This window comes from Eurytemora carolleeae, unplaced genomic scaffold (genome assembly GCF_000591075.1).
Source record: "Eurytemora carolleeae unplaced genomic scaffold, Eaff_2.0 scaffold595, whole genome shotgun sequence".
In the NCBI taxonomy this organism is placed as follows: Eukaryota; Metazoa; Arthropoda; class Copepoda; order Calanoida; family Temoridae; genus Eurytemora; species Eurytemora carolleeae.
This window is the reverse complement of record NW_019396730.1, coordinates 192042-205710: the sequence shown is the minus strand read 5'-3', so window position 1 is coordinate 205710 and position 13669 is coordinate 192042. Positions and strand designations below refer to the sequence as shown.

The 13669-nt window shown below is 33.7% G+C and overlaps 1 protein-coding gene across 1 annotated transcript; it reads left to right on the top strand.

Moving 5' to 3' along the window:
- Positions 1–940: 940 nt before the first annotated feature.
- On the top strand, positions 941–10389 carry LOC111707895 (triple functional domain protein; the record flags this gene model as incomplete). The annotated part of the gene is given in 8 exon segments (XM_023481078.1): positions 941–1173; positions 4184–4451; positions 5024–5670; positions 5892–6189; positions 7757–7965; positions 8451–8588; positions 9314–9532; positions 9794–10389. Coding segments are annotated over 8 exon segments (2298 nt in total), but the record flags the coding sequence as incomplete, so codon positions are not given.
- Positions 10390–13669: the final 3280 nt, after the last annotated feature.

The following is a 13669-nucleotide window of genomic DNA, read 5'->3' as shown; positions in this document are numbered from 1 at the left end:
ATCACATAGACTTCATGAACGCAGCGTAGCTCGCGTAACAGATATCGTCATTTATTTAGATTGATTTAGTTTTACAATAAATACATTGTTTCTATACCGTAACTGAAATTTAAGACTATATTTGCTTAAAGAAAGATCAAAAGGTTACCATTGTCAATCGGACATTCCAATTTACAAATTAAGGTTCACTTGAAATTACGTCTTCTGTCCCTTTAAACCCCTGTAAACCTGGGTTCCTAATATATCCCTGTAAACCTGGGTTCCTAATATATCCTATAAACCAGGGTTCCTAATATATCCCTATAAACCTGGGTTCCTAATATATCCCTATAAACCTGGGTTCCTAATATATCCCTATAAACCTGGGTTCCTAATATATCCCTATAAACCTGGGTTCCTAATATATCCCTGTAAACCTGGGTTCCTAATATATCCCTATAAACCTGGGTTCCTAATATATCCCTATAAACCTGGGTTCCTAATATATCCCTATAAACCTGGGTTCCTAATATATCCCTATAATCCTGGGTTCCTAATATATCCCTATAAACCTGGGTTCCTAATATATCCCTATAAACCAGGGTAATGTTGGCTGCAATATATAGAAACATTGCCAAAGCTTGGCTTGCAGAAACAGAAATGAATAAATACAAATATTATTTATCTTGTACGCATCCTGTTCTCAAGAAACTAAACATCTCTATTTTATTTCTAAGAATTAATCAGTATCTTATGTAAACATATATGATGATATTATTAAATATTTAGTAGAAATGTAAGGGTTTAGAATTGAGTAAAAATAAAACATTTGTTTTTATCCTTTCTTTGATTAACGATTTCTGTTAAAGAGTTCCCTGTTACATCTTCTTTTGCAATGAAACAAAAACCAAAACGATGTAATGAAAACTAGAAGAAACATAAAATTTAAACATATTTGTAGGTGAACAAGATGCAGCTGGATGAAAAGGTAGACAACGACACGGAGAAGAGAATGTTTAAAGTTAAATCAACTGATCCAACCCGACCAGGTCTAGTCTACCTGTGTCAAGCTGATGACCTGGAGACTAGAGACAGATGGGTCAACTGTATACGTAGACAACTTCAAACTCAGCTAGACTTCCTCAAGGCTCTTCAAGCCCCTATAGCGTACCACAATAAAATGTCCAAAGAATCGTAAGTAGTTTCTCCACCTGTATCAGAAGACTGGGAAGATGGTGATGGAAACTATAGTATCTGCACAAGTATTAACTTTCAGAGGGAAAATGTCACAGATTTCATTTAACTTAAAGAGACTGCCGTCGTAGTTTCAAGTGTACTTTCATTTAAAGAGGGACATTCCCGATTCACACCTGTACCCTGTAAACCTTCTTTTCATCACATAATCGATAGATTTCGTCGTTATACTTGACAGAAACAGTTTGATTCTGACTTTCTAAGCTGAGAAAGTGATGGATACCGTTGTAAATCGGACATGCAACTTTTTAAATGTACTGTCACTTAAAATAATGTCAAGAGTCCCTTGAAACCGGCTAAAAGCTGAAATATTGGTGATGTTTTCTCTGACAACTAACCTGAATGATCTGTAGATATATCCTGGAATACAATATTATATACACAAGGTTTGATTTAATAAACTATCTCCTGGGATTAAACCAATCCGCCATGTAATCAATGTTAATCAATCCTTGGTATATTCTATTCTATTCCGAGGGAAACCATAATACACTCAACAAGTTATATTCAGGCTTAGAACAATATATAATCCTGCAGCAGTTTAATGCTCAAATGATATGTGTTGAAACCAACTTGTTGAGCTGTTCTCCTATTTGTCGGTGATGGTATGCAATACTAACATATATAGTCTGTACATGTACTATGTACAGTTTATTACAGTACCAGGCATGACGTTATTCAGCGGGATATTTCCATGTATTAAATGTAACACTGAAAATAATTCAAATTTCAGTGAACCAGTGACAAATTATTTCAAAATATGAATTTATATTTTTATTCAGCATCACACTTTTTAAACTTTAACATCATGATTTTAAATTTTACATCTCATTGTTAAACTTAGTATGAACGTCGGGGAATAAATGAATATGGGTGTTATGTGTAAACTAGAGCTTAATATTTATCATTTTAACAACTTTTTTTCGACTCTCAAACAATTGTTAACAAAGTAAATGGCAACAGAATGATCTCAGTATATATTGTTTAGACTAGTTATATAACTAGAGGTAGAGAGGGTACAGGGGATTAATCATATTTATCTCTTTCTAGAGATTTGAAAACCACGCCTAGAATTATTATGTACATTCACTGTACAGTGTACGCCCAGGCATTATAAAAGAAACCGCATGAATAAATAGAACTGCTTCTGCTTTTCCATGTTTATGTCATGTTCATATTGTTAAAGCGTATTCTAGACTATTTATAGACTACTTGAGACAACTCTAGACTACTCTTAACTATTCTAGACTACTCTAGACAAGTCTAGACTATTCTAGTCTAATTTAGACTACTATAGACTACTCTAGACTACTCTAGTCTCCTCTAGACTGTTCTAGACTGCTTGCTACTTGTCAAATACTCATTTTAAAATTTTGCTCATTTCTTTCCTAAAGCTCTTGAAGCGGTTTTACAAACCATTTTTTTATTGAAGCTCTTTACACTAAGCATAGCTTTCTGTTTGACGAAAGCATATTTTTCTCTAAATTTTGTAAATATTGGATGATCTTGCGTTAGATTATGATTCTGGATGCTGCACTATGAATAAGAAGCAGTTTTCATGAATATTATCTTCAAAAATGTTAACTCTGAACAAATTAAAAAATTGAAACCGCATGAATAAATAGAACTGCTTCTTCTTTTCCATGTTTATGTCATGTTCATATTGTTAAAGCGTATTCTAGACTATTTATAGACTACTTGAGACAACTCTAGACTACTCTTAACTATTCTAGACTACTCTAGACAAGTCATAAGCTAGTAAGCAAACATCCAGGATTATAACCTTCGCAAGCAAAAGAAAAAAGGGTTTGATTATGTTAAATTATCTTATGTACCTGTTTCAAAATATTATTCTGTACATATTGGTCCGAAAGGAAAGGGAAGGGGGGGAGGGGGATAAAGAGATCTATGTATAGATATTGTTATATAAATATATATTGTGGTGTATATTGTATATCAAAATATTAATTCAAATAAACGGATAAACAAGAAATCAAGTTTGATTTTTCATTTATAATTTTGTTTTATTTAAAGATTGATTTAAAATTCTATAGTTCAAAAATTTGCCCAAATAAAAATTTTGTATAATTTTAATGTCAAAATTAATTTCATAAATGGTTGAAGTTCATTTCAGACTTAGACTGATACTAACGTTAATATTTTATTTACTTATGAACTTGTTGAAGAAACTTTTATGGATTGGGTTAGGCCTTGGTTAGAAAATACACTGTCTTAAAGGAAGATCAATTTTTTAAAATAGAAAGAAAATCAGAAATGCTTAATACCATTTTATATTAAACCGATTTTCATGTTTGTCATGATTGTTCACTTTCAACTAGAAAGCAGTAAGGTCTAGCTGGGATTACTCCCGGAGGAAAATAGAAGAAAGACGGGAAATTGTGTTTTTACTCTTTTACAATTTTTAAATTGTTAAATCCAAAAAGAAAACTGAATATTAAACCTTGTTAACATTCGGTGATAGATGGTGCTGGGTAAATATTACTTACACACTTGCATGAAACTTTCAAATATTCTGCAATTAGAAATATTGTTAACAATTAGAATTACACATTTTAAATATTTAAATATCTGCTGTGATAAAGATATATTCAGTTTGGTATTGTGGGGAGTAATTGATACGGAGGACAGATTGTATCAAAGCTAAAAAAAACTCCCTAATGATTGTCTTGAGATAAATACATTTTTAGAGGTTATTTTTTTGTCGAATACTCTGATAGAGAATTGATAGAGTATAACATTTATTTTTAAGTTTCTGGTCCAATAGTTTCTCCCTGCAATACCTTGTTGATTGTTCTAAAATATAAAAATTCATGAATAAAATTTTTTTATTTTTTTATTGACCAAGCCTATTTTGGTGTTACAATTTATAATTTCCAACTTTGTTATGAAGAGAAAAATAACTTCAAATCATTGTTAACCCCTTATCTAGTGGAGAATGGGAGTTCAGCATTAATCGATCCTTAAGCACTTCCCGCACTGAATCCAGACCAAAGTCAAACCCACATCAGGAATCCAACTTCCTGTCCATTGAAGAAGCGTTTGACAAAGCAATGTCTCTACCCAGCTCTCCAGTACGGAAAGAACCAGCAGAGAATTTCGACGCATTAGACCAGCTGAGTCGGTTAGTTGGGAAAACTACGCGGCAAGCTGTTCAAATAAAGAAAACGACTGTAGCCAAGAAGGAACAGCCACGACAGGTAAAATAGATTATTCCTTTCGTATCATGAACTTCCTTGAAGTATTTTCTTCCAACTGATTAATTTTATTAACTCTTGATTGGGGAAACTAATTCAATCAGAAATCATTTCAAGTAAGAAACTTTGCTGAAGAGACTTTTCTAATATTTTGAGAGAAAAAATATTTTCTACAAAGAATTTAAATTCTTTTTTCAAACCACATCAAAAGAAAAATTTATTAATCCGCTTAGTCCCTGAATATAATGAAATTTAATGCCTAGCATTTTAAAACTAAAATTATTTATAAGATCATTTTCTTTACTTTTGTTGTCGTTAAACGCATGAAATAGATTTAAAAAGATATATTAGGAAATTAAAAGCAAATGTTTAAGGGGGGAGGGAATATCTAATTATTGGAAAAGACTGTAGATGTCGGTAGAAAAATCTGTTTTTTTCCTTATTCTTTAATATAAAAATCTAATTAGTTTGAGACTGACAATTTCCGACAATGTCTTTTTCTTCTTTTTCTTTTTAGAACACAATTCTCTGTTTTATAGAGAATATAAAACAATAAAACACAAATATTTGATTAGGTTGAGAACGGACTGGTAGGATTCCTATCTCCGGGTTCTTGTGTTCCAGTGCTCCTGGACTACAGACCTATAAGAGAGGACGAAATATCCGTGAACAAGGGGGAACTTGTCACCATCATCTCATCCAACCTATCCCGGGGTTATCTGGTCAATAAACCTCCCTCTGCCTCTTCCTTGGAGGAGATGAAGGGATGGTTACCCTCCTATACGCTGCACCCTGCCAACCAGGAGACTAGGAAGCAGTCCTCCTGGGGGTTCAGGGTCAGGAAACAGAGTTTTACCAGAGACAAACACTGCAGGGACTCGTGTACCATTGTTCATGTACTGCAAGGGAGTAAAGGAGTATTACAAGCCCAATGCAAGGATAGAGAGAAACCGGTTTGGAGATCTCCAACCGGGTCTGTAATTAGTACAGGAGGAAGGTTTCGGGTTGAGATAGGTTCCGGTAGTTCTCGCCTGAATGTTGAAGATTGTGATATCTCTGATTCTGGAGAGTACAGTTGTGTACTGGAACATGAAACCTTGAAGATCTTACTCCAGGTGTCCAGGATACCTCCTCCTCCAACCCAACCTAGGGTTCAAGATCTCAAGGGAACTAGTGCTCTTTTATCTTGGGATACTGGAGATATCTCTCAAAGAGCGTTCAGGTACAATTTTTTCATTCTCATAGAGTAGACTATAGTTAATTAATTAATTGGATTTTAAGACTTATTGTTTAAAGATGTACTATTATGCCAAAAGTCCTGAATTTCTTTTAAAATAATTTTCTATATAAGATAAAAGCTTTTTTCCCGAAATATTTAAATAAATTACTTGGTTGATAAAAATAGTTAACTGATTGATTAAATAAAATATAAATGGTGTCCAGGTTGGAATGGTGCGAGGTATCTGTCGGTCAATGGAAGGTAGTGAAGGATAATTTAACTGAAGGTGTATGCCTGGTAGATAATCTAGTTCAAGGAGAAACATATAGTTTTCGTCTCATCTCATACTCCTTGGACTGCAGCAGTCCGGACTCTGAACCCTCCCTACCCTGCCCTCCCTTAACAGTTCCTCTAGGGGAGGGACAAACAGGATCCGCCCTCCTAGCTCTGCAACAGAGAAAGGTTGATACCGATCCAGCACTTCAGACCAACTTTGAGCAGCAGTACATAGAGTTGGAAGAGGTACAGTACACTACATACAGTACAGTACAGTACAGTAACAGTTTACAAATTAAGTAAATGTGTTACTAACTTAAATATATCAAAATATGAAACCTTTAACGTTTTTGATTGATTTTATGTCTAAAAGCTCTAAAGGGCTAATTATTAGTTAAGTAATAACGCAGTTGATTTTTCTTATTCTTTTGGTAAATTTTTTATTTACTTTTACATTATTCTAACTTTTCAATTTTAATTGATTTATTTCAAACCATTTATTATCTGAAAGGCAAAATAAGAATTGTTCGAAATTAAAACAAAAACAATTTGTTTTGTTTTATATATTTCCAATTCTCGGTGTTTCTTTTATCCCTGCCAAAACATAGGGTTTAGAGGATTATATAGGATATATTTGATAGAAACAATTACCCAGGCTTCCTATGTGAAAACTTATTATTGGATCCTATTCGTGGATATTCTTGAAAAGATTTTTTTAACATACATCCACACTTTCTAAAGAAAAAGAGTGATTTATACTTGTAGCGGATCCGGATCCTGAATCTGTCACGTAAAAATGGATCCGGATTCTGAATCTGTCGCGTAAAAATGGATCCGGATACTGAATCTGTCACGTAAAAATGGATCCGGATCCTGAATCTGTCACTTAAAAATGAATCCGGATTCTGAATGTGTCACGTAAAAATGGATCCGGATCCTGAATCTGTCACGTAAAAATGGATCCGGATTCTGAATCTGTCACGTAAAAATGGATCCGGATCCTGAATCTGTCACGTAAAAATGGATCCGGATTCTGAATCTGTCACGTAAAAGGGGATTCTGATCCTGAATATGTCACGTATAAATGGATCCGGATCCTGTACTCAAAAGAAATTTTCTAAATTTTTGTCTTCTTTTGTTCTCCAAGTTTTGTGAAGAAACTTGATTGACCTTTCAGAGCTTAGCTAGGAAATTTTTTAACATTCTCTCATTAAACAATATTTGAGTTTAGTATCCGGACCCTGAGCTACGGATCCGGATACTTTTTAACGTCTTTACCGTCTGTCGAAATATTGTTTCTAATGTTTTTTGTATTATTATATTTTAAACTTTTCCGCCCTGCAGTTCAATTTTACAATGTTAAAAGTTAAATCTTAAATGTTTTAAAACACTAAAAATAAAGTTTTATTTTCTTTGATAAAAGTTAAGATTAAATGGTCAATTTTTCACTTGAAAGCTTTGCAATGTTTTAGCACTAGACACGAGGGTTTTCTAAATTTCAAAAATATAATTCTTGGTAAATTTCGGATGTGAATGAATTTCCTCTTTAATGGAGTGTTGGCGAAAAATGAAAGAGGACATGCTAAAATCAAATTTTATTCGATCGCTACTAATTTTACTTTTATATCTTGCTTCTTACAAAGATAAAAAATATGATACATTTAAATGAACCAAATAAAATTTGAAACTAATCCAGAATTAATTATGATTTAGCCTATACCCCATTTCACTTTAGCGAACACTCCCTTCAAAGAAAAAAGTACCAACAAATCCCTCTTCCTTACAATTAAAAAGATAAAAATTATTTTTTAAGGTTGGTCGAGGTCGTTTCTCTGTGGTGCGCCGTTGCCAGGAGATTTTGACTGGACGAGAGGTTGCAGTAAAGTTCCTGAACAGACGCAGACGCACACGAGAGCAGACCCGTCGAGAGCACAATATACTAGCGCGCGTCCGGCACACGAATATCGTTGCGGTGGCCGGGATATTCGCTACTCCATCAAGTGACGCGATTGTCATGGAATTGTAAGATTTTAAATAATTAAAAAAAGATTGGCAAATATATTTTCAAATGCAAATAATATCATTATTTTTCCAATATTAACTTTTAAAGTAAACAATTGACTCAAAATAAAGAAAACCGGGATTACTTTCCTCTAATATTTATGTTAATTTTAAAAACGGATTATCATGCAGTGAGAACAGAAATAAAACAATATTCAAGTGTTAAATGTCATTACATTGCGAATAAGTTTACAATGTAGCTTAAAATCACGAATAAACTGAAATGGTTTGTTCAGCCGCAAAATTGCTGTTATTTGGACTACTCAAAACCATAACTTAAGCATAAAAGTCGTCTTCCTATTCCACAGTTTTCTAGTTCTCACTGTCTACATATGTTAACTTGTAAAATGATGATTGATTCAGAAAATTATCTCTTCTGAAGTTCACTTCCTGTTCAGAAGAAAACTAAGAATTAATTCTGAGAAAGTTTAAAATTAATATTTAAGGGTTTCTGGATTCCCTCTGCTAGTTTGGTTATGTGAGTCTCCAAGCTACTCAGAGAGTAGTTTATGTGGTTTTACAGTACAGTTGCTCTCAGCTCTATCCTTTCTCCATACTAGCAGTATAGTACATGCAGATATTAGGTGGGTAAACAGTACAATTTTATTTTGTAGAAAGTAAAGCACTTTTTTTAATAATTAAATGAACTGCTCAGATAAGAATAAGGGATTGAGTTTTTGCCACGAACTGGGATCTTCTAATCTTTGACATTTCAATTTACAAATTTTGTTAGATCAAATATGGTAAATTTGAAATATTAAAGGTTCACACTGTCTAGGTTGCAAAGATATAGGGATTAGAAAATTTTAATTCCTGATTTCTGACAATATAGTTATCTTAACCTAATTTGATCTTGACTCAGATTTTCATAAATTTTTGGTCGGATGTTTTGATCAGCTCAATTTATTATTATTTCTAAGAAATCATAAAGAAAAGATTGTATCTGATTGTATGAATGTGTCTGATGTTTTTTGTCTTAAAGCATGTGAATGGCATTGTCTCAGATATAAAATATTAAAGATAATGATAAGTACTGAGGTCAGAACTCAGAACTCTTGTGTTGTAAATCTCAAGATCAAGGTCTGATCTATAGATTAACTTGATTCCTCTTGGATATCCTGTGGTGATCGTACCCTGCAGGGATAAATAAAAATGAAGGAATCAAGAAAACCTTATTATCAAATTCAAGATTTTTGAAGATTTGTTTCATTTCACTGCACAATAGTTTTCACTTCTGATAATATACAAAGCGTTGTTTATACTATTTCTTCTGTTGGTTTCTTTACTAATATTCTTCTCTCATGTCTAGACCGGAGAACCTGCTCCTGGAGTCAGATAATCGAACCTTGAAACTTCTAGACTTCGGAGAGAGTCGAGTTCTATCCCGAGGAGGAGATCAGGATCTTACAGGATTCGAACCTGAGATCTCAGATCTAGAGTTCCAGGCTCCTGAGCTAGTGTCCGGGGGTCCCCTAGGGACCTACACAGATATGTGGGCTTTTGGAGTTCTTTTATACGTTCTACTCAGGTGCCTTATACCTTTACAAACATTTATTATAAACGTTCACAAAATAATTGAAGAACGTTTCAACGTCTCTTCAATTAACCACAAACACTTTGTTCAGAATCGTTTTCTAATGAATCAGATAATGTCGTTGGACACCAACATTGATGAAAGGTTTACATGACCATTGTAATGAACTGTCAATTTGAATTACGAGCATATTCCCTTTTACTATAGTGATAAATATTTCTTACTAAATGTTTATTTACTTGATCAATATTTCAGTGGAATGTCTCCGTTTCTTGACGACTCTCAGGAGGAAACAAGAAATAATATTCTCCGATGTGATTTCTCCTTCCCTGATGATTCGTGTTGCTCCTCCCAAGGACGAGAACTCGTCTCCCGTCTCCTAATCTCCAATCCGTCCCAACGTATCTCTGCTCCGTCCTGTTTAACCTCCTCCTGGCTCCGATGTTCTCCTGCTACCCTCATATCCTCAAGACTTCTCTCCAACTTCAACACAAGGAGGAGAAGGATTACCAATCCTGGAATACAGAAGATCTCAAGATAAACCTAGTTTACTCTCAACCCTCCAGTGCTCCTGCGTCTTATTCCAAAACAAATGAAAGCCAAAAATTATTAATTTAATAAAGATCTCTAGTTAAATATACGCAAGAGGTACTATTTTTCTATACTTAGAAGTTAGAACAGTCAATTTTTACTTCAGGTGTTTGATGAGCTTACACTTTTTAAGTTTGTATCATATTGAAATCCTTGTTTCCCAAGATTCTTTTTTAAACTGGTTCCAAGTTTTTAAAATCATAACTCTGCACTTCATTACTTTATAATTTCTTTAGGATAAATAAACATTTAAATCTTCATCAAATGACATTTCATATTATGAAATACTCGTTATTGCAATTATAAGGATATATATTTAAATAGATATATTGATTTTTCACCAAGAACCAACATTTCTTGACGAATGTGAGACGAGTTGAAAAGTTTTTGATCTGATATAGTCCCAGCATATATTTCTGCGACCTAATTTTTCAAATATTATTCATAAATAAAACTATTACAAAATGACCCTAGTTCCGCTATTTCCAAATTGTGGTCTGCCTTTTTTATGCTTTAAAACCTACCAGAGATTTAATGTAATTTCCAATAAATTTATGAACAAAGATTTCAAATTCTAAATTCATATCTACAGTAATTTTGAAAGCTAAAAAAACAGACCACAGAGCTCTCCCAGATGCAAGTATTTCCTTTAGATGGTCCATGTATTGTTGTGTCTCATCTGTCTTCTTACTCTGCTCCAACATTGCCTTCACTCTAGCAACACTAGCTCCAGTTGCTCCATCTTTTGCTTTATGATTTGACACTCTGTGACTGTGAGTTTACGGTTCTGATTTTCCCCTGTTTGTAATTCTTTCCACAATATTTCCACTTGCAGGTCCATTTCCTCCATATCTGGTACTCTGGTATCGGATTCTTCATTAGATACTGTTGGGTACAATCAAAACTGTTCACTGTTACACTCTGGTACACTTTTCAATCTGGTACTCTGATACTCTGTACACTCTGGTACACTTTTCAATCTGGTACTCTGGTACTCTGTACACTCTGGTACTCTAAACATTCTGTTATTCATTACACTCTGGTACTTTGTACATTCTGGTACTCAGTACACTCTGGTACTCTGTACACTCTGGTACTCTAAACATTCTGTTACTCAGTACACTCTGGTACTTTGTACATTCTGGTACCTAGTACACTCTGGTACTCTGTAGACTCTGGTACTCTGTACACTCTGGTATTCTGTAGACTCTGGTACTCTATACATTCTGGTACTCTTTACGCTTTAGTAAATCTGTACACTCTGGTTTTAGTCTTAACTTGTTGCTGCACTGTTACTGTTTCAATTATGACACAACACTCTGATTCGTCAGTATCTATCTATTAATTAAGATACATCTCGCTCTCGAACTCGATGTTCGATCAATTATACTTCAGTCTGTATTCATCCAGATACGACACGAGAAATAATACGTGTCTAAACGTAATAAAGCAAAGATCCATATCTAACTGATCTATATTCAGGGTTTTATTTTACATTTTAAATCAATAAACATAGTTAAATTAAATCGTATTTAAACTAATGAACGTAATTAGGGTACAGATAAAGTTATAACGTAATATTTACAGGTATGTTCAGGTTTACAAATATGGGGTTATTACTATATTTATTACAATATAAGGATTCTAGGATATTATAAGGATAGTAGGATAAAAGGATACTAAGATATAAAGATACTAGGATAAAATGATACAAGGATATTGTATCCCTTTATCCCTGAATTCTTGTATCCTTATATATTTGTACCATTTTATCTTAGAATCCTTATATCCCTGTATCCTTTTATCCTTGTATCCTTGTATCTTTGGATACTTATATCCACGTATACTTGTATCCTTGTATCCTTATATTCTTTTATCTTTGTATCCTTATGTAACGATGCCAAAACTCCAAAAGTCTCTCTAAGTATTTTATAACTCACGCTTAAAGCTCTTTGAATATATTTCTCTACAGATAAATGATTAACTCAACCATTCCTATTCAAATGTCCAACTGTCTATATTTAGTCTAATGATACATGTCTTAAATGTCTTAAAGACTGATCGCAAAATGTGATTAATTTAGGATAACATGTGATATGTAGACAACAGGTTACAAATATATAGCTACTATACAGTATATTTATTACACTTGGAGTGTGGGTGTAGGACGTCCCTAAAAGAATGATTTGATTTGATTTGATTTGTATCCTAGTAGCCTTATACCCTCTATCCTATTCAGGGTACAAAGACACAAAGATACAAAGATGCAAAGACACAAAGATACAAAGATGCGAAGATATACAAAGATACAAAGACACAAAGATACAAAGATGCAAAGACACAAAGATACAAAGATGCGAAGATATACGAAGATACAAAGACACAAAGATACAAAGATACAAAGATACAAAGATATAAAGATACAAAGGTACAAAGATACAAGATACAAAGACACAAAGAAATAAAGGTACAAAGATACAAAGCTATTAATTAATTAATAAAGTGGTCGGTTGTTTACATCACGATATGTTTACGTATCTAACACTGTACACTTGTATATAGAGTGATCGTATTTCTTGGGGGTGGTAAAATGTAGATAGTTGAATATTTGTATAGATAATTAGATAGACACTTAATATGGATTGTAAACAAAGGATTATATACTGCAGTACATTCCAGTTCGGTTGTTTGTTTACGTTAACAGAAGTATGACCAAATATTGCGGTACTGGTCTAATATTCCTGTAGGCGGTTTGGGGCTTCTTTTAGATCTCATTTCACATATCACAAAGAATTCTTTTATCCAGAATACATTTATTTTCATTTCATATCAGATGTATTGACTAACTGAATATCCTGTCGGTAAGGTTAGTTTTTTTCATGGTTGAGAATAATACACATTTTTCTTGCCCCCCCCCCCCCCAGAAATGTTTAGGGGGGGAGGCAAAAAAAGAATTCGCACCACGCGCTAAATATTTCACCCTTGGTTGGTGAAGATTACCAATTGAGGAGCGCGCATGTCGCAAAACACGTATGGGTGGCGGTGATTACTCATTGAGGACTTCTGCACTCCCCCCCTCGTAGGGGTCTGTATTCCAACAATTTTTATTTTTATACGTTTACTATATTAAATTCATGGAGGGAAAGGGTGGGGGATTTTAATATTTTACTTTACTTTAATATTTTAATATTTTACTTGGGGTCTCCGATAAAAACTTTGGGGTCTCCGTTGAAAATGCCGGGGTCTCCGGTAAGGTAACGCTTGGGGGTTTCCGGTGGGAGAGGGTCTCCGGTAGCACTCCGGTGATGATGCTTTCTTCCTACACTCCTAGATTTTTAATTTATCACACATTAATTTTGCCAATTTTGCATTATGTGTTTTTTTTCTATTAGTGATATTGAGAAGCTATTTGCATCAAAACAAAACAATGCAAGGTACAGTGATAACCAGAAAACTCTGAAATAGGAAGACAACTTTTAAACTCAAGTTAGGACTTAAACTAGTTCAATGAACATTAAACAGCAATTTTACAGTGTAAAT